The sequence below is a fragment of the Podarcis melisellensis genome (assembly GCF_964234715.1).
Source record: "Podarcis melisellensis genome assembly, chromosome: Z".
In the NCBI taxonomy this organism is placed as follows: domain Eukaryota; kingdom Metazoa; phylum Chordata; class Lepidosauria; order Squamata; family Lacertidae; genus Podarcis; species Podarcis melisellensis.
Window position 1 is genome coordinate 12,922,092 of NC_138547.1, and position 20,537 is coordinate 12,942,628.

The 20,537-nt window shown below is 44.5% G+C and overlaps 1 protein-coding gene across 6 annotated transcripts in view; it reads right to left on the reverse strand.

The window, feature by feature from the left end:
• The window catches only part of PNPLA7 (patatin like domain 7, lysophospholipase), a 109,567-nt gene that overhangs the window by 50,952 nt on the left and 38,078 nt on the right, over positions 1 to 20,537 (reverse strand). For 3 of the 6 annotated variants that reach the window (XM_081896317.1, XM_081896315.1, XM_081896314.1), the window contains 3 exons: positions 14,925 to 15,038; positions 5,728 to 5,788; positions 4,622 to 4,771 (listed from right to left, as the gene is read on the reverse strand). In XM_081896317.1, the coding sequence (XP_081752443.1) occupies positions 4,622 to 4,771; positions 5,728 to 5,788; positions 14,925 to 15,038 (325 nt within the window). Of the gene's footprint in view, positions 1 to 4,621; positions 4,775 to 5,727; positions 5,789 to 14,924; positions 15,039 to 20,537 lie in introns of all 6 variants that reach the window. The other 3 variants (XM_081896313.1, XM_081896312.1, XM_081896316.1) reach the window with 1 other exon arrangement.

The following is a 20,537-nucleotide window of genomic DNA, read 5'->3' on the forward strand; positions in this document are numbered from 1 at the left end:
AATTTAACTATGTGCTGCATTTTAAATTTATATTCCCCTCCACATTCTCATAAGATTTGTTAAAGCAAGTAAATTCTCAAATACCTCTCACCACAAACATGTGGCACCCCACCCCAACTCTCCATTTTGGGATTTGTGAGAGTCTCCAATAATAATAATAATAATAGGTCTTTGAGGGGAAATGGGCTGACAGCACATCCAGAAGAGAAAAGGAAGCTATTTCAACCGGCTGGATGGTTACGTGGGAGCCGGTTGAAGTTAAATCCTTCGAAGAAAGAGGTCCTTTGGCTGGGTCGAGATGATCTGGGCTTGAGGAGACAACTCCCATCCCTTGTGGGGGTGTAATTAGTGCCAGCGCCTTCCATCAGGAGTTTGGGTATAATCTTTGATGCCTCCCTTTCTATGGAGGCGCAGGTTATAACTATAATAAAGGTGGCATATTTTCATCTCCGCCAAGCTAAGCAATTGGTCCCCTACCTCTCTCGCCCTGACCTCGCCACTGTGATCCACGTGACAGTCACTTCCAGGCTTGATTATTGTAACTCACTCCATGTGGGGCTGCCCGTAAAACTGACCCAGAAACTCCAACGGGTGCAGAATGCCACGGCGAGACTCCTTACGGGGTCCTTACCGCAGGATCACATTCTCGCCCTGACCTCGCCACTGTGATCCACGTGACAGTCACTTCCAGGCTTGATTATTGTAACTCACTCCATGCGGGGCTGCCCGTAAAACTGACCCAGAAACTCCAACGGGTGCAGAATGCCACGGCGAGACTCCTTACGGGGTCCTTACCGCAGGATCACATTCACCCAGTGCTATACCAGCTGCACTGGCTCTCAGTGGAGTACAGGATCAAGATTAAGGTGCTGGTTTTAACTTTTAAAGTCCTATACGGCCTAGGACCCTCGTACCTACAGGACTCTTGGTAGGCCCCACGGAGGATCGTACGGTCTGCAAATAACAGAGAGATCAGACTGGCCTCGACTAGAGCCAGGACCTTTTTGGCTGTGGCCCTGGCCTGGTGGAACACTCTCTCACAAGAGATTAGGGCCCTGTGGGATTTGACATCTTTCCTTAGGGCCTGCAAGATGGAACTGTTCTGCCAGGCCTTTGGTCAGGATTCAGTCTGACTCATTTTCTCCTTGTATAGTGGTGCCCCGCTAGACGAACGCCTCGCAAGACGGAAAACCCGCTAGACGAAAGGGTTTTCCGTTTTGGAGGCGCTTCGCAAAACGAATTTCCCTATGGGCTTGCTTCACAAGACGAAAATGTCTTGCGAGTTCCTGCAGGTTTTTTTCTCCTCCCCCCCTTTTTCTAAGCAGCTAAGCCGCTTATCAGCTAATCCGCTAAGCTGATAAGCCGCTAAAAGCCGCTAAACCGCTAATAGCGCTAATCCGCTAAGCTGTCAATGGGCTTGCTTCCCAAGACGAAAAAACCGCTATACGAAAAGCCTCACGGAACGGATTAATTTCGTCTTGCGAGGCACCACTGTATAAGAACAAGAATGAAGGAGGTTCCCAGCCCACTCACAGGTGCTTATAATAATTAATAATAATAATAATAATAATAATAATAATAATAATAATAATAATAATAATTTATTATTTATACCCCGCCCATCTGGCTGGGCCTCCCCAGCCACTCTGGGCGGCTTCCATAAAAACCAAAAATACAGTAAAATATCACACGTTAAAAACTTCCCTGAACAGGGCTGCCTTAAGATGTCTTCTGAATGTCAGGTAGTTGTTTATCGCTTTGACATCTGCTGGAAGGGCGTTCCACAGGGTGGGCGCCACTACCGAGAAGGCCCTCTGCCTGGTTCCCTGTAGCTTTGCTTCTCACAATGAGGGAACCGCCAGAAGGCCCTCGGCGCTGGACCTTATAATATCAGTGGAAACAGTTGGTAACCGCCTTTAATTTTAACCTGAAGATTGCCACTTGTCCAGTTTTAATTTTAATTTGTTTGAATTAATTGTGGGATGTATCTTAATTTATTGATCGCTTGCTTTTATGCATTGTCTTACTTCTATGATGTTAGCCACTCAGAGCCCGGCTTTGGCCAGGGAGGGCGGGATATAAATAAAATTTATTATTATTATTATTATTATTATTATTATTATTATTTGCACAATTACTCTGTAGAATGCGTTGCCACAAGATGTAGGTGTGGCCACCTCAGGGAAGTGTAGCAGCTCAGTGGCAGGGCATCTGCTTAATCTCCAAGTAGGGAGTGTCACCCTGGAGAACTGCTGCCAGTCAGTGTGGAGGATACACAGCTAAATGAACCAAGGTTCTGACTCGTTATAAGGCATGTTCCTAAGTTTTTAAAGAGGGATTTGGCAATTGGTGAAAAGGCAGGCCAAGAGGTGAAGTAACAAACTCAACATATTTTGGTCAACAGCTATTAGCACTGATGGTTGAATGGAATCTCCACATTCTAAGGCAGGATGTGACCTGGCATGAGGGGTATCTGGCTTAGGGAGAATCTCAAGGGCCAGACAGAGAGGTGGAGGGCCACATGCAACCCTGAGGTTCCCCATCCCTGAGCCTGACCATTAGAATCATGGAAACATAGAATCATAGCATTGAAAGGGATCCCAATTGTCATCTAGTCCAACCTCCTGCAATGCAGGAATCTCAGCTAAAGCATCCATGACAGGTGGCCATCCAACCTCTGCTTAAAAACCTCCAAGGAAGGAGAGTCCACAACCTGCAGAGGGAGACTGTCCCACTGTCTCTTTTGATGCTTCTGATCTAGCTTAAGGATCCATGTAGACCAGCACTGTTTCTAACAGTACATAGAGTGAAGAGGCACAGGAATATTAAGGACTGGAGAGCAAAGAAACCAGCATTGCTGAGGCTCGCTGAGGGCTGTCTCCGCGAACACTGATTTGTGCCCCCCAACCCCCTCACAAAAAAAGACGTCATCCATCCACGCAAACAGCGCTGATGACAAGGCCCTCTCTGCACGAGAATGGCACTGTGCTGCTTGCCAGACAACACTCAAAAGGGGTGGGTGGGTGGAAACCCTGCATGGCTTCACTAAACAAAGCAGCCTTTCAGCCTTTTGAAAAAATTGACGGGTAGAAGGTTTGCAGGACAGGAGCTATGGCTCTTTTGTGGGAAAAGCCGTCAGAAAGTCAGAAATTGGATGAAACAGAGTGGGGCTGCTGTGCTAAGAGGTGGATAAATAAGATAAAGGAGAAAGGCTGGAGTCTTTGAGTTGGGATTTGAATGTGGCTAAATATATCAGCCCAGCCTTTGCCCATCTAGCGTCCCCCTCCTTCAATAATTTATTACCTGCCCTTCACCCTCAGTTCACAGGGTGGGTTACAACAATTAAAATGCAGAATTAAAAATAGTTCACAGCAACTTACAATCACAGAAATAAGGCGTGACCTTTAAAAAGTGTTAAAGGCCAAGCAAGGTAAAGAAGCACAACTTCAGCATTTGCCGGAAGATGTATAATGAAGGTGCCAGATGCAACTCTGTGGGAAGGGAGTTCCACAACTGAGGGGCTGCCACAAAGAAGGCCCTCTTCCAGGCCACCCCACCCCCAGTCTCTGAGGATGGAGGGACTATCAAGATTAAAAGAAATATTAGATTTGCATGTTCGGGTAGGCTTGGCTAAACAAAAACTCTTTTAAGCAGGCAATGAAAGTAGTACAGTCCAAGGTCTGTCAGGAAGGAGGTGGTCTTCCAGTCTGAGTCGCTTAAGGCTTTTAAATAGAAACAGGCACTGCTTGGACATTGCCCTTATGAGCTGATCATCACTTTGGTCAGTGTTGTCTTCGGCTGTGGCCCAGGCAAGTCTTATTCCTGGTCAATGTCCCAGCAGAGGCTCTGCATTGGGTCTTAGCTGGGGGCCAGCCAGGATTTGCCACTCTGACCTGCAGTGCTTCAGCTGCCCAACACAGATCAAGGGATAGAAAAGGATTGAATATGGAGAGGAAAATGTTGGGAAGAGAGAAAAGTTCAAGTCACACACACACACACAGTATCTTTCTAATTCACCCTTGGGTAATGGAAGCCAGAATATGAGGTCCCCTGTCAAATATTTTGGGATGTATCCAACTAAGCTCTACTCAGGGTAGACCCAATGAAATTAATGTTAGTCACACCCATCAGTTTCAAATGGGCCTTCTCAGCGTAGGATGTATACTGAATGCAACATAATGTAACACTGGCTAACACAAAATATTTATTCTGTGCTGGTAAGAAAGAGAACTTTCAGCATGGCAGCACCTACACTCCGGAACTCCCTGCCTATCGATATAACAGGCAAGTGCTTTCACTGTACTACTTTTGTCGCCTGCTTAACACAGTCTTTGTTTAGCCGATCCTACCCGGACATGCAAATGCCGACATTTCTTTTAATCTGATAATTTAACTTTGGCTTCCATTGATAGTTTTAATGTATATTTTGCGTGTGTGTGTGTGTTTTGCAAACTGCTTAGAGGTTTTATTTGGAGTTAAGTCATAGACAAACGTTTTAAAATCAAATAAATAAACAAATACAGTCTTTTGATGCCCCCCCTGCCCTTTCCTCCCATCCATTTAATGCAGAAAAGAGATCCAAATCATGGGGCCAACAACATCACCTGCTGAGAGCTCTTACCGATAGCGCAGAGGGCATGCTTGAGCTCCAGGGTGAAGGTGGAGAGAGGCACATCTTCTGACACAGGCATGATAGCGACTGTGGAGAGATTGCTAGCAGGGTTGCTGGCATCCCATTTGCTCCCAGAGGCATGCAGTCCAAGTGGGTGACCTGCTGTGAAGAACAGCCATTCAGAAAGTTGCACATTATCCACACCACCCCCAAACACACACAAACACATGCACTTGCCAGGGCTGGCTCTACTGTTTGGGCAGGGTGAAGCGTTAGGTGGCTGCTATTTTATTTTTTATTTATTTTATTTAATGGTTTTCACAAGTGTATAAGAAAATACAAACATCAGGCAATTAATTCCTAGTGTCATGAAAGGGACAAGCTGTTAGTTGCTGAATTTACCATTATTTATTTATAGGAATACTTCAGAATGGCTATAACATAATTCTGTTTTTAAAAATACATACAATCATTCAGGCCTGTTGGCAGAAACCAAGTCTTCAAGAGATGCCAGAGTGTCAAAAGCAAGGGGGCCTGTCACATCTCTGATAGAAGGGTGTTCTACAGTACTGGGCTGGCAACACTAAATGCTTGATTTCTGCTTGTGGGCCAGTCCAGCCTTCCAGCCTCTGTAACAATTGTTGTGCAATGTCAATGCCTGGAAATAAATTCCTGAATGGAAATATTCTTAGCCACATATTTAGGCTCTGTTGTTCAGAAGGTTAGCTCATTTCTGCTCCAAGTTTCCAGTCACAGAAAAAGGAAGAATAGAAACAGCAGAAAAATGGGTAAGAGTGGAGGAAAATGTAATAAGCATGGATCAGTCAATGCTGGACTGTACAAAGCTCAAACACACACACACACACACACAGAGAGAGAGAGAGAGAGAGAGGGAGAGAGAGAGAGGCAGAACTACAGTGTAAGGACAGTTCCAGCAGTGCAATCATCTCTCCAGCCAATAGCAGCGCTCCAATCACCTTAAAGAAAGAGCCAATTAGCTGTTTCTTCCACCCCAAGGAGAGTGTGGAAGTGGAAACAGCCAATCCCTCTCCACCTTTGCCAAACCCCAACACATGGGAAAGGGAAAAAGGGGAGGCAAGGATGCATCGTCCTACCCCCTTGCTGAAGGCTGCCAAGGATCTTCTCGCCAAGCAAATGGATAAGCCGAGTCACAACCTGGCAAGAGACACACAAACATCAGACCAAACAGTGCTGAGGGATGGCAGAAGTGTCTTTAACAGGCAGCCGCATTGAGATTTATTGGGGCGGGGGGGGGGGGGACGACACACACGACGGATTGTAAATGGACCATAGCCAAAATGCTCAGAGGCTGGAGGCTCCTTGATACAAAAGTAAAGCTTCAAGGGAAACAATGGTTTCTTTGCTAAAGTTTTGCAATAAATTGATTTCCCCCAGAAATGCATTCTTCCTGCTTTGAAGGCTCTGTTTTAACCCTTTCAACTTTGTTCAAAGGGCATTTATCCGTGTGTGTGTGTGCGTGCGTGCGTGCGTGTATAAAAACAAGAAAGCATTTCTTCACACAGTGCAAACTATGGAACTCTCTCCCACAGGAGGCAGTGATGGCCACCACCTTGAAAAGGGGGTTAGAAAAAATTGTGTAGGTTAAGGCTACTCGCCATGATAACTATGCTCTGCCTCCACAGTTGGAGACAGTAATGCTTGAAAGCAAGTTGCTGAAAACTGCAGGAGGGGAGGGAGCTCTGATGCTGTGAGAACAGGAAACTGAATGAGATGGGCCATTGGCTGATCCAACAGGGCTCTTCTTATGTTCTTACGGGATGCATTGCTCATTTTAACCTAACAATTCCATGGTATAAGTTAGGCAGAGAAACTGTGATGAAATATCTGGCCCAGAGTCAGCTCTGTGGCTGTAATTTGAACCTGGCTTTGAACCTGGATCTTAGGCTTCATAGTTCTTCCATTGTACCATAGAGGGAGGAAGGAAGAGAAGGTCAAGGTAAACTTATGGTGGCAAAAGGATGCTCCCTTGTACTAAATCAGACCACTGGTCCACCTAGCTCAGTATATAGTCTCTACACAGACTGGCAGCAGCTCCTCAGGCTTTCTCCCAGGTAGGGATGTCTCTTCCTCCTCTGCCTAGAGATGCTGGAGATTGCAACTGGAACCTTTTGCCTGCAAAGTAGATGCTCCACCACTGTACAGTTGTACCTTGGTTTTTGAACAGCTTAGTTCTCGAACATTTTGGCTCCCGAACGCTGCAAACCTGGAAGTGAGTGTTCCGGTTTGCAAACTATTTTTGGAAGCCAAATGTCCAACGGGGCTTCCGCAGCAATCAGAAGCCATGCTTTGGTTTCCAAAAGTTTTGGAAGTCGAATGGACTTCTGGAACGGATTCCGTCTGACTTCCAAGGTACTACTGTACTATGGTCCTTCCCAGGAATACAGGAAGTTGCCTGATACCAAGTCAGGCCACTGCCCCATCTAGGATAGTATTTTCTGCACTGACTGGCAACAGCTCCCCAGGGCTTCAGGCAGTCCCACCTGGAGATGCTGGAGACTGAACCTTCTGCATGTCGTGGAGATGCTTTCCCACTGAGCCACAGCCCATTCTGTACACTCTCAGAGCTGCCCTTGTTCTTTCCCCTGAGGTAGCCGCTTAAATTATGCAGGACAAAACTGGAAATAATATAGGTGCATAGACCTCTACAGGTGTGTGCATATACATGTGTACACACACACACACACACACACACACTGTTGTGCCTATGCTCACTCTACTCACCAACCCACCCACTCCCGCCATCCCCCCATATTAACCCTTCCCCCCATTAACCCCCTAGGACTTCTTTCCACCCCGTGCAACTTCTTAGCTCACTTTTCACCTTGATTTAAGATTGTTATGTTGGTAGGGAAGCAAAGAATTAAAAGCACAGCATATTCACAGCCCTGCCCATTAACCTCCCAAGCATGACCTTGGGGTCATGGAGGAAGGAGTTTGCAGCCCTCTGCCAGAAGCTGCACTCCTTCATGTGACTTGCTATAAAAACAGGCGCGCACACAAACACACACACACACAAATCCCAAATGCAGCTCTGAGTGAGCACACAGCAGGTTGCTTACTGCCACTGGTTGAGTCACACTGGCGCTGCCATGGCGACGCACCAGGAACATCAATTTCGGTTTTGAACAAGGCGAGCAGCATACGATTTCCTTGGAGTTTTAAAAGCATGCTGAGCACTTCGCTCGTATACACACACACACACACGGGTACACAAGGGTTTTTTTCTATATAAAGAGAGAGAATGTAGTTCTACTATATTTCTATGATGTCAGTAACCAAAACAAACCAAATTGCTTGAGCTCTTCTGATATTGGCAAGAAGCGCCAATATAGTGGCATGAGAGATTCCCACTGAAGCAAATAATGTCTTCAGACAAAGCTGCGGGGGAACAATCTAAAGCCAATTGGAAAAGAGAGAGTGCCAACCTGATATCACTTAAATTTCCTATGGCTGTTTTGAACATCATTATTGCAGCTTAGACTTTTTAGTATTTCATTATTTAGGCCTTATGAATGAAACTAGGAATGGAGGCTGAGATATATATATTTAATATTAGGTGATGTCTGGATTTGCTATCAGCCTTGAGCTTCCTTTGAAAACTGGTGGTTGGCAATATTAGAAGTTATTAAAACAAACAAATCTTTCCAACTAAGCTACTCACTCGAATTCCGGCACATTTTTGCACAGGAGTATGCAAAAAAGTTTGTGAATTGAGTTCCAAACCAAACAGTGGCCAACCAGATACTCTGGGAAGGTCATAAGCAGGGGACAAAGGAGATTATTTGCCTCTGCTGCTTAAATCCCACCCCACCCCACCCGCCAACAATTCAGTAGTACACTGCTGCTATACATGTACCGGTAGGTTGCATTTCACTGCCATGATTAAACAGCTGCGATAAGCCAGCCCTCTGTACATTTATCACCTATGCTTTTTTAAAAGCCAATGCATATCATGGTACTGGATTCTCTAAGTCAAGAGTGGAGAAGCTCTGGTCCTCCCATATGTTGCTGAACTACAACTTCCATTAGCCTTAGCAAGCATGGCCAATGGCAAGGGACAATGGGAGTTACAGTTCAGCAACATCTGGAGGTGAGAAGAGAAGACTCCCTGGAGAAGACCCTGATGTTGGGAAAGATGGAGGGCACAAGGAGAAGGAGGCCACAGAGGACGAGATGGTTGGATAGTGTTTTCGAGGTTACCAGCATGAGTTTGACCAAACTGCAGGAGGCAGTGGAGGACAGAGGTGCCTGGCGTTCTCTGGTCCATGGGGTCACGAAGAGTCGGACACGACTAAACGACTAAACAACAACAACAACAACATCTGGAGGCCCAAAGATTCCCCACACCTACTCTAAGTCAAAATACTTTTTAGACTAATGATCTAGTATTAACACATACATTTGAGGACCTACTTTTGAATGCTATATTTGTACTGTGCTGAGACCCACCTTAGCTCAGGTCACTACTCAACAGTGAGCCTTGACCCACCAGCTGAAGACAAATAGCTTTAAGGGATTGATGCTTTGACAGAAATGGTAGCTCTTTCTGTCTGGCCCTGAGCCAAGTGCTGATCAGCTTCAATCTGGGCAATTCCAAATTCTAGCTTTTATGAAATAGGAAGGGGGAATCCATAATTCCTAGCATCCATAACTTCATAAACATCTCCCTAGTACCGAAAGCTACTTACAAGAATAGATCCACATTCATTCTTTTCATCCACACACATTCCAGAAATCCTGGGGTGGCACCCACATTCTGATTATCTTTACTACCACTTAAAAATCAAAATGAAGTTTCTAGTCCCTTACAATTGTACAGGCTGAGGGTGAGAAAGAAGCAAATCCATTTGCTTCCTTTGCAGTAACAGTGCTCTGACCCCTTCATAGTTTCTACTGCCCTTTTCATTAAGGGTGGATTAAGGGTGGCTTGGAAGCAACGGATCACTCTGAAGCCAAGCTTCACTTTTCCCACACATGTCTGCGGTGCCAAAACTGAGGCTGCAATTGCAACCACAATGCCTATGTTGTAAGACCCAAGCAACCGTGCAGCACTTCAAGGACACAGCCCCTCGTCCGAGGGCGGGGAACAGCAGAGGTAATTTATCACAATCCCCAGAGACGCCTCTGGACTTATGCACAGCAGCCACAAAGTACTCAAAGTGTAATTTTTAAAAAGATTAATTATTAAGCAGACCCCTTTACAGATCCAGAGGTGGGTCAAGTCCCCAGTTTCAGAAGAATGCAAATACTGCAGATGAGAAGCCATTCATCACTCCAACTGAGAGCCAAAGTCCATCACCCTGTGAAGCAGAAAGTACATGATCTGTCAAGCCCCCAGACCCAATGTCTCTCCTTGCTTTCTTGAGGGTGGACTTGCTCCGCACCAAAAACCCCTCTTGAACTGACCCTGAGCGAAACAACCATGAGAAAAAAGCAAGACTTGTTTGAAAAGAAAAAGATATTGCTTTGGAGTAATTGGAAGAAAATCAGGACACCACCCATAAAGGACTAGGCAGTTAAAATCTGGGATGCTGTCTACGTGATAAAGCTTACCAAGGTTGTGAGAACCAGAGAAGGCAGGCAATTTGATAACCTCTTAATAGAAAAATGGAATCCCATAATAAGCAATTTGGTGTAACAAGGTTCAAGACAATGTAAATCCGTTCATATTGCTTGGGACTTCATGATTTCAGTACATCTGATTTCTAAATCCTATTTTTGCTTCCATTCTCTGTTCTGGGTAGTGCTGTCATATTAATGTTTCTTTGCCTTTGTAAGCTTTCAAATGATAAATTTAAGAAAAAATATTGCTTTGGAAAGACCCATTAACATTCAGGGTGCAAGGTAGAACACACTCACTCTGTGAGGAAGGGGATATCAATTGGTAGTAGAAGGGTTTTGTGGTTTATTTCCTTTGATTCCTTCTAGTTTTCCTAGCCCATGATGGGAATTTTGTTGAAACTATTTATCCCATGTGCAGTCCTGCAACCTCTTCCTCCACAGAATGGCAGCAAGCGCAACAGCTGTCTCTTATTACTATCCTGAAAACCCTGGGAAGATAGGAATAGGGTGCAACAGATCCAAGGTCACCCAAAGACGTTCCATGTCTGGATTTGAACCCAAATCCAAAGGCCACTCTCTAAACCACTGCCATTTAGGTACATTAAGAGATGTATATAAATTTGACTCAGAGTAGACGCATTGAAATTAATTGACCAAAGTTAGTCACTGCAGGGTGCTGAACTAGATTTCCCCCAGGGTCTCTTCCAAATCTACAATTCTATGATTCTACGTACATCAATTTCAATGGGTCCAATGTTGGATATTGTCCAATGTTTTGGGTTCTGGTTATGTCTGATGTAGTTTTATCTTAACCAGTTAACTGCGTGTTATTTCAAAAATTACACATCCCTTACATGGGAGTAAAGAAAGCTGCGTATTACCAAGCAACACCACTGGTCCATCTAGCTCAGTATTGTCCACCTATGGGCATCAGCTCTCCAAGGTTTCAGGCAGGAGAAATTCCCAGCCCTTCCTGAAGCACTGAACCTGGGACCTTCTGCATGGAAGTCAGATGCCCAATGCCCCTTTCAGTAACCCTAGGGCTGCCTGTGGCCCTCACATTCCTTTAGGTGCTATGGGAGTAAAAGAGAGATAGAGAAAAGGAGTTAAAAGAGAGAGGGGGTTGTCCAACCTATTTTTGGATTTGGTCCCCACCACCACCATCTTTGATTCTAGCCCTGGGCAGCACTGGTATTCAGTCCCCCTGCCCTGACAGAAAAAAGGCTACTCACCCCTGCCCCTAAGCTAATCTCAGATGCTTGTCAGTACACAGGCTGATTGACAGCCTGCTTTTCATAGCACCTGTAATTCACCTACTTTTAAAAACCCCAAAACAGACCTGGTTTGCGGCAAAGAATTTCCCCAACCTCCACTGCCTATTAAGCTAAAAAAAACCAAAAAAACCTAGTTCCACGGCCCTATTTCCATATGAAGACAATAACAGTGTTGCTGGCAAATAATACACAGATGGAGCTATATTCTAAAAATAGAGGAGTAAAAGAGGCTTTAAACACAAACAAAGGCAGGGGGAAGGCAGAGAGGGAGAGGGAGAAGAGAAGGGAAGTCTGCAAGTTAATAGTCAGGACAGCAGCAGGCAGAAACTCTGAAAGCAGAGGGAAAATGCTATCAAGGGGGTTAGGAAGAATCAAAAGGTCAGACAAGAGTCAAAAGGTTACTGCCTTCCAGATCCAATATAATCAATTTTGGTCCTGCATACTGTGATCAATAAGCCTTTCATCAATGAGGGGACCAACAGAGAGCAGCTCTTTAAAACCAACGCATAATTATGTACAAGCGACTCCCCACTTATGCAGGGATTACGTAAATGCTTGTAAATAAGGAGCCCCATCAGAGTGGGGAACTAAGGCGATTTCTTCTTCTTTTACAACAAAAATGGTTCAGAGATCTTCGGAATCCTGCCTAACAAAAAGCAACCCATACTGTACCATTGCCTCAAGATCGCCAGAAAGGGCAGGGAACAGCTCGCTTGAGCCCACTGTAATACAGCTTCTCGCCCAACAACTGTTGAATAGGGTAGTGCAGGAAGCAGCAAGAGTTTCTGTGTGCCATTTTGGAGCCCATAAGTCCTTTTCTCTTTTTTTAAGCCTTTAAAGCCTCTTTGTGCTCTGGGGAGGGTATCCTTTCAAGCCACAAGGACTTTCCAGCTCTCTCCAGCCATTTGAATTGATTTGAACTGATTGATTTCCCAGAACCGCACAGTCGCGTATGAGTCAATTGCGTGTAACTGGGAAGATGCCTGTATTGATAGACAAACTGAGCTAATTCCATAGGGGCAGTGGGAGAAGAAGAAGAGAAGAGGAGTTTGGATTTGATATCCTGTTTTATCACTACCCAAAGGAGTCTCAAAGCGGCTAACATTCTCCTTTCCCTTCCTCCCCCACAACAAACACTCTGTGAGGTGAGTGGGGCTGAGAGACTTCAGTGAAGTGTGACTAGCCCAAGGTCACCCAGCAGCTGCATGTGGAAGAGCGGAGAAATGAACCCAGTTCCCCAGATTACGAGTCTACCGCTCTTAACCACTACACCACTCTGGCTCTCGAAAAAGTCAAAAGTTTTTTGGCATCAAAGCAGATGATCTCAACAACTCCTCCTGCCCACGGCTCAAGTGATGGGCCTGGAGATGTCCACAAAGCCCATCACTGATTGGTTACTGCACCAGCTATGCATGCAAAAGATCTCCAGATTCAATCCCAAGGATCTCTAGAAAGGACTGAGAAAGAGTCATGCCCAAAATCTTGGAGAGCTCTTGCCAATCAGCACAGACTGAGGGTGGAGGAATCTGTGGCCCTACAGTGGATGTTGGATTCCAGCTCTCATCAGTCCAAGTCAGTGTGGTCAATAGTCATGGATGATGCGAGTAGGGCCACATTTATGCCATACATTTAAAGTAATTGAATAATAATTGTTTCCCTTGAGGAATTACGGGAGCTGCGGTTTGTTCAGGGCTGCTGAGAGTTGTCAGGAGATCCCACTATTCCACTACCAGAGCTACCATTCTCAGAGTGGCTTTACAATGAATCCTGCTTCACAGGAAAAGTTGAGAACTGTAGCTCTAGGAGGGGAATAAGGTGTCTCCTAACAACTCTTGACCCCCTTAATAAGTTATACATCTCAGAATTCCTTGGGAAAAGCCATGACTCTTCAAAATGATACCATAGTGCTTGGAATGTATCATGTGAATGTGGCCCTGGAATCAGACATCATCTGGAGGACCAACTTTGGCACAGACAATACTGAACTAGATACATGTGCACATGTGTTTTTATTCTGTCTGACAATTGTGTAACACACTGTGCCGGGATGCAGAGGAGGAGGAGGAGAAATCTAGAGCCTGACCACCCACCTTGAGCTGGAATGTTTTTTGAATTCCTGGCAAGGTTGGCTGGGCCCACATCATCACATCAAGCAGGTGGTTTTTGATAGCCCAGCTGTTGAATTTCACAGTAAGTTGCGCTTCAATTTAAAAGCACAAGGCGCATACTAGACCCAAGGGGAAAATCTTGGAATCCTTTTTTTGAAAAGCACAAGTGTGCCTCCACCGAGTCACCTTTTAGAAATAAAAGGAACAGGCAAGCCAAAGGAATAGACCCATAATATAAACCGAACATAAAGGTGCATTGCCAGAAGGATGTAGACATTTGACTCCGATATCAAGCATCAAGCCAGGCCCAGGGAGACAATGGTTCAAATTCCTGCTTCTGCAATTTGTTTTGGAAAGTTCTCTATTTGTTACATATTTGGATGCTTCTTAAGATATTATAATCAAATGATGGCCTCTGAGAGCAAGGATAAGGTTTTCATCTACATTTGGATACAACTGGGTGCCATTGTGAATCAACATGGCAGGCTGGACCTCTCAAAAACTTCACTGATTTAAAAACTGAACATTTTTGGGTCTTCTTAGAATTCCCAAGTGACACCAGGTACTGGCCTCCTAAGAAACTTCAATGAATCTTGGGCCATTCACTATTTCCCAATGTAACCTACCTCACAAGGTTGTCATGAGGGTTAAGGGGGGAGTGAGGGTGAAGAATCATTAGATGGCATGCTGAGTTCCTTGGAAAACAGGTGGGATAGCAGGATTAATAAACTGTGGGTAATGCAAATGTAAAAATAAATAAATTCTACAGTCTAGAAGATACTTCAAATTCTGCTTTAGAAAAGCTAGATTCCACAAACTGCATGCATTTAAATACATTAATTAGTAGCCCTGGCCCATCACATCCTGTTCTTACAGTGGTCAGTCAGATTCCTCTAGGGAGCCCACAAGCAGGACACAAGGGCAGTCTCATTCTCCCACTATGTTCCCCAACAACTGATATCCAGAGTACCAGTGTGGTGTAGTGGTTACAGCGCTGGACTAGGACCTGGTGGGAGACCCTGGTTCAAATCCCCACTCAGCCATGAGGCTCACTGGATGACCTTGGGCCAGTCACTGCCTCTCAGCCTAACCTACCTCACAGGGTTGTTGTGAGGATAAAATGGTGAGGAAGAGAACTATGTATGCCACATTAAGCTCCTTGGAGGAAAGATGGGATATAAACGCCAAAAAAAAAAAAAAAATGTTGGAAGGCATTAGAGGCAAAATGATCAATCCAGGCTACTCTAAGCCATGCCCACAAGACAAAATGGTGGTTACCTTGCTGAACAAGAGTGTTTTGTGCTATGGCAAAGCCCACTAGCTTACCTGGGGGAATTTGCGTTTGATCGAAGTCAGCGCTCCCTCTGGAAGTTTGGCCAGCTCAGAATCACGAACTGCGTGTACTGTTGTTGCCCTGGGCTGGTGGGTTAAGGCTTCAACCTAAGATAGAGAGAAGAGAAAGTTGCTGCTGAGATGGCAGTGGTAATCGCCGTAGCGCTGCTGTGGTACCAGCAACTGCCATAGCACTGGCAAACCAAAACATAGCACAAAGCAGGCGTAACCTCTGCTTCTAGTTGAACTTGTTCAGTTCTCTGTCTTCATTTGCCCCATATCTTTGATTGATTTCATAAGAGAGCAGGAAGTGAAGTTTTGTTTGATTTCAGTAATATGCACAGCCCTATCCTACCTCCCAAGCCCAAAGTATTCAAACAGTGTATTGAGGGGGGGGACTTACTTAAAGTAATTCTTTTTTAATAAACCAATGCTCCTCTTTCCTAAAAGAGTAATCCTGTCTGCTGTCTTCTGACATAGTTCACTGCTCTGGGCTGGCCTCTTTCCCATCAGCCTCTGCAGGGAAATGGGTAACTGAGCCCAGTCATGACATCAAGTATAAGAATTGCTCCCCATCCTGAGATGCAGCAGAATTGCCTAGACCAGGGTTTCCCAAACTTGGGTCTCTAGCTGTTTTTGAACTACAACTCCCATCATCCCCAGCTAGCAGGACCAGTGGTCAGAGATGAAGGGAACTATAGTCCAAAAACAGCTGGAGACTCAAGTCTGGGAAAACCCTGGCCTAGAGGAAACTTCCTATTGAGTCCCTCTGAGTCACTGCTCCTTCAAAAATTGGGAGGCAATTTACAAAAATAAAATAAGTACAGTAAAGAACTTTTAGATTCACACAAAAATGCAAGGATGGCTCCTCTGAGTGCAGAGTTCTTCCTGTTTCATACAAGAAGAGACCTGCTGGATTACACCAAAAAGGTCCATCCAGTAAGTATCCTGATTCCTATAATAGCCACCCAAGCACCCTGGCAATGCACTCCTGCTGTCACCCCCTCCCTCAACACATCTGGTGTTTAGGCAGCTGCCTCTGGACATGAATACTGCCTACAGGCATTGTGATTAATAGTCACTGATGGACTGCTCCTCCTTTGTCTAATCTCTCCTTCAAAGCCATGGGTCACCCCACATCTGAGGGCAGCAAACTCCATACGTTTATTTTGCACTGTAAGAAGATGTCACTTCTTTTGGCTGTCCTGAATCCTTCTTCTCATCACATTTCATAGGGTAACTCTTTCATGGGGTAGGGCTATAGCTGAGGGGTAAAACACCTGCTTTGCAAGCAAAATGTCCCAGGTTCAATCTCTAGCAGCATCTCCAGGTAGGCCTGAAAGAGATTCTCTGCCCTAAACTCCAGAGAGCTGCTGTCAGTCAGTGCAGACAATATTGAGATAGATGGACCAATGGTTCTGACTCAGTACAGTATAGAAGTGGTTTCCTGTGCATTTTATCATTATGGGAGAAATTTCTCTGTACACTTCCTACATACCATGCACAATTTCTGCAGGTAAACCATCTCAAATGTAAGAGCAAAGTGTGACTTGGAAGCTGAACTGAGATGGGAGAACCCCCCACATGAATGTGAGTATCCTTCAACTATTAGTTGATAGGGGAAGTGGGCTGGACAGGAGGTGGTTATGACTGAACCAAGTGTGAAGCATTGTCACTTAGAACCTGGCACAACCTTTGCAGATGAGAGCAGACTCATCCACCCTGAGAGAGAACACACTTGCAAGAACAACATTCCTGAAAGGTGAGAGTCTCACTACTGAGAACCTCTTCGTCTTTAAAAACTTGGTAGAAAGAGGGATGGGACTTGATGGGACATTTTGTGTCACTTTTGTCCAGTTCTGAACTTCTTGCCCTGCTTCTGAATCGTCACCGTGTCTGCCACTGAACCTACACCATTACGTTCCTGAATAAAGATCTATTTCTTACTCACAAGTAAGAGCCTCTGTTTGACAGGAGCCAGCAGAACTGCCTAATTCACCTCACATTTGGGGAGGCCTCTCTTCTCCAAGAGGTCTTCAAGAACCCAACATTTAGATCAAATGGATCAATGCTGGTTTTTTAAGGAAATGAAGAGATATGGCCATGCCTTCTTTCGACAAAAAAATGGCGCTCCCACTGCCTGTTTACCACTTTCAAACCTAGGAACAGAGTGAGTCATCATTTAATGAGACCTCGTGCTAAGTGAAGTGACATTGCTCCCTGCCCTGAGGGAAGCGCTGACATTTTCCAGTGCCGGAACCTGACCTGGCTTTTGGTGGCAGGCTGCCCCATGAGAAGCGGGAGCAGCCCAGAAAGAATGGAGAAAAAGAACACTTGAGCCAGTCCAGCGCTTAGCAACTAATGGATTCTGTTAAGTGAATGGACGTCACTTGCCATTTGGGTCTGTTTACCCTGTTCCAACAGGAGCTGAAGACTAATTTGATTTATTATGTACGTACAATATTTCAAAATCCTAATCCTGCCTTCACCCACTTGGTCCCCCCCCCCAGTTGTATACGCATTTCACCCTAAAAAATGACCCCCACAACTTTCCTGCATTAAAAACCTCGGCACAGAACCATATTCTGAGCGGCCACAGCCCACACTGATTCTCTCACTAACACTCTAGTAGTAGTATTTTGCACACCTGTGGAATTGTGACGGGGCAGCAAGACCAGATGTTGTTGCCCAGCCAGTGCAGCTGATGGTCAGGGATGATGGGAGCTGGCAGTCCAACAACATCTGAAGGAACACAGAAATTCCCCACCTGTCCTTCTCCTTCCTTGGAGGTTTTTTAAGCAGAGGTTTGGCGGTCATCTGCCATGGATGCTTTAGTTGAGATTCCTGCATTGTCAGGGGTTGGACTAGATGACCTGAAGGATCCCTTCCAACTTTACAATTCTATGATTCTCCATTGAAATCAGGACAACAATGGACAAAGAGGATGGATTTCTAAGCAATTTTTAAAAATATAAAAAGCCCTAAAAACAAATCTGTTCTTTGGATAGCAGGGGCACAACTTTTGCAACTGCCTACAGTATCAACTCTGCTCATTGCTCAGCAATCTTGGGTGCCAAGCCAAAAACAGAAAGATAAATATATATTTTTAAATAGGCACACAGAGGGTTGAGCTAATCTCCCCATCCTTTCATGAATAAGATAATTTGACTGTTTGAGCTACTGTCCTGCTTGGATTTCATCAGAAATTAGAAAAAAAATGAATTAATACCACAATTAGTTTATCATGGATTGAATTGGAATCATAGATTATCTCTAAGGCTGTACACCTTAAAAGCTTATTTTTTTAAAAAAGGTAAGATCAGCAAACTAGTCCGCTAAAGGATCGGCTGATTAACCAGCAGGGGCAACTCTTCATTAGCAAAGTTCTATTGTATACTGATGGCTATATTTGTTCTTGGCCATTACTGGAAAAAAATGATTAAAATTAAAAAAAAAACCTCTCTAAAATTAGAAGTAGCTTGTGCTTATCTTAATGTTCTCCCACATTTCTCAAAAGTACCATCTCTACTGAAGTTCTGGCTTTATGCTAGTTTATTTAGACTCCCGAAATAAAACCAATCAGTTACAAATTCTTTAAATCAGCTAATAGCCCTCCCTGCTTCTTGAATAGTGAAAAAGATTGTCAATTTTTTGAGATAATTAGCTAACAGATGTAGAAAAGCATATTCACGCCTTCTGCTTTTAGCTTTATCTTGATTTTGTGATGCTTTAACTGACCCTCAGGGTAAGAGCTGCTACTGTGATTGCTGTAATAACCAAAGTATGGTTGATCCAACTTTTGTATCAGTTTATGAGATACAAGCTCATCAAATGTTTTATACATTGTACATTTGCACTTCTGTTAGGATGTCATAGTTCTAAGCTGAAGCTAATTTGATCATCTTGTATCTGCTATACCAGAAGCCAATGAGAGGACAATTCCCAAAGTTGTTTTAACTGTCAATCTCTCTTTCCTGGGAACTCTTGGAATTATAACTCTGTGAGGGGTATAGGAATCTCCTAACACTCTCAGCGCCCTGAACAAACAAAAGCGCTTTAAATGTATGGTGTGAATATGGCCCAAGAGAGGTGCATTCAGAAGTGATATAAAAACAGTAATCAGATGAGAGGTGCATGATTTAATTTAACCATTAAAAAAAACGAAAACATTCCACAGCCTGGCTCCAGTGAACTACTTTAGACCCAAACAGTGCTGACTCAAACTTAATTCTTAAATCCCACTTCAGTGGCAGCAGTGGAAAAAAGCTCTGCTGGATGAGCTAAGGAACCTCATCTTCAGGGCATAGACCTAGCAGTGTGGATCTTTGCATCCTGGCCAAAACAAGTTTGAATGGCCTGATCTGCCAGTTCTTGCTCTCTCTGCGCTGTCCCATCATGCTAATATTTATGAGTTGAATTAACCAGAATGTTTAGAGCAGGCTATAATACTCCTCTATCTCTTGAAGCGTAAAATGAAATTCACTGCCTCACAAGCTGGCTCAATGCAGTACTTGCTAATTTAATTTAATCTTTGTGGCAGTTTATCACCAGTTCCTGGGCTGAATACTGCTCTGGAAGTGCCTTTCAAACCTTTTGTTTTCCTTCAGAGTTTGCTGTCAGGGACAGCAGGACTTTGCGCTTTGAAATTATATGAATTTTACACACATACACACCAAAATTCCACAGCAGTATATGATAAATTCCGCAGCCCGCTAAAGCAAAAGAAAAATCGCCATCCCTGCTTCCATGCATAATTAATTCTGCCAGCAGAGTTGAGGCATTTAAAAGATCATGACGCATTATAAAGATTGCACACCTCTTGTTGGAACAGATATTATAGCCAGAATGTCAGGCTTGAGCTTGTTATTTTTGAAAAGGGGTTATTAAGATGTAAGAAGCATGCCTTTTTTTAAAAAAAACCAAAGTTTAATCGTAGATTCCAGCAGCCAAGCAACATTAATTGGATATATCTCTGGAAGTCTAATGCACATCTGAGAACACAGGCAATAAGAGGTATGATTTTAAAATATAAAATAAGAATGTTTTAAAACCATGCAGAAAGCCACAGGTTCAATCTCCAGCATCTCTAGGTAGTGATGGGAGAGATCCTGTCTGAAACCCTGGAAAGCAATTGCCAAGTCAGCACTACGGGGCAAGATGGGCCAACTCAACATAAGGCAGCTTCTATTGTTCCTACAAACAAAATGGAGACTTCACTCTTACAACCCAAAGAGGTTCACCTCTAGAACGCAAAAGAGGTAGGCTATTACTTGGCACAAGCCCTGAGTTTCTTTATGTCACTCTTCTGGGAATGCCTGATTGGAGAAGAAAAGCCCGGAACAGCAAGCCATGCAGTGATACAACGAGCAGCCTCCTCTCAAGGCAGGTTACTCAGCTGCCCATTTGTTCTGGAAATGACTGAATGTTCCAATCGTACATGATGCAAAACTACCCATTCATGCTCAGCCAAGGGCAGTGATCAGGGATGAGCACTGTAGCCCAGCAACATCTGGAGAGCCACAGATTCCCCATCATTGTTGGGGGTTGGTCAGGTGGCCCAACAAGAACCAATAGGATTCCATTTGGCTCTATAGAGCAGCTGGATGG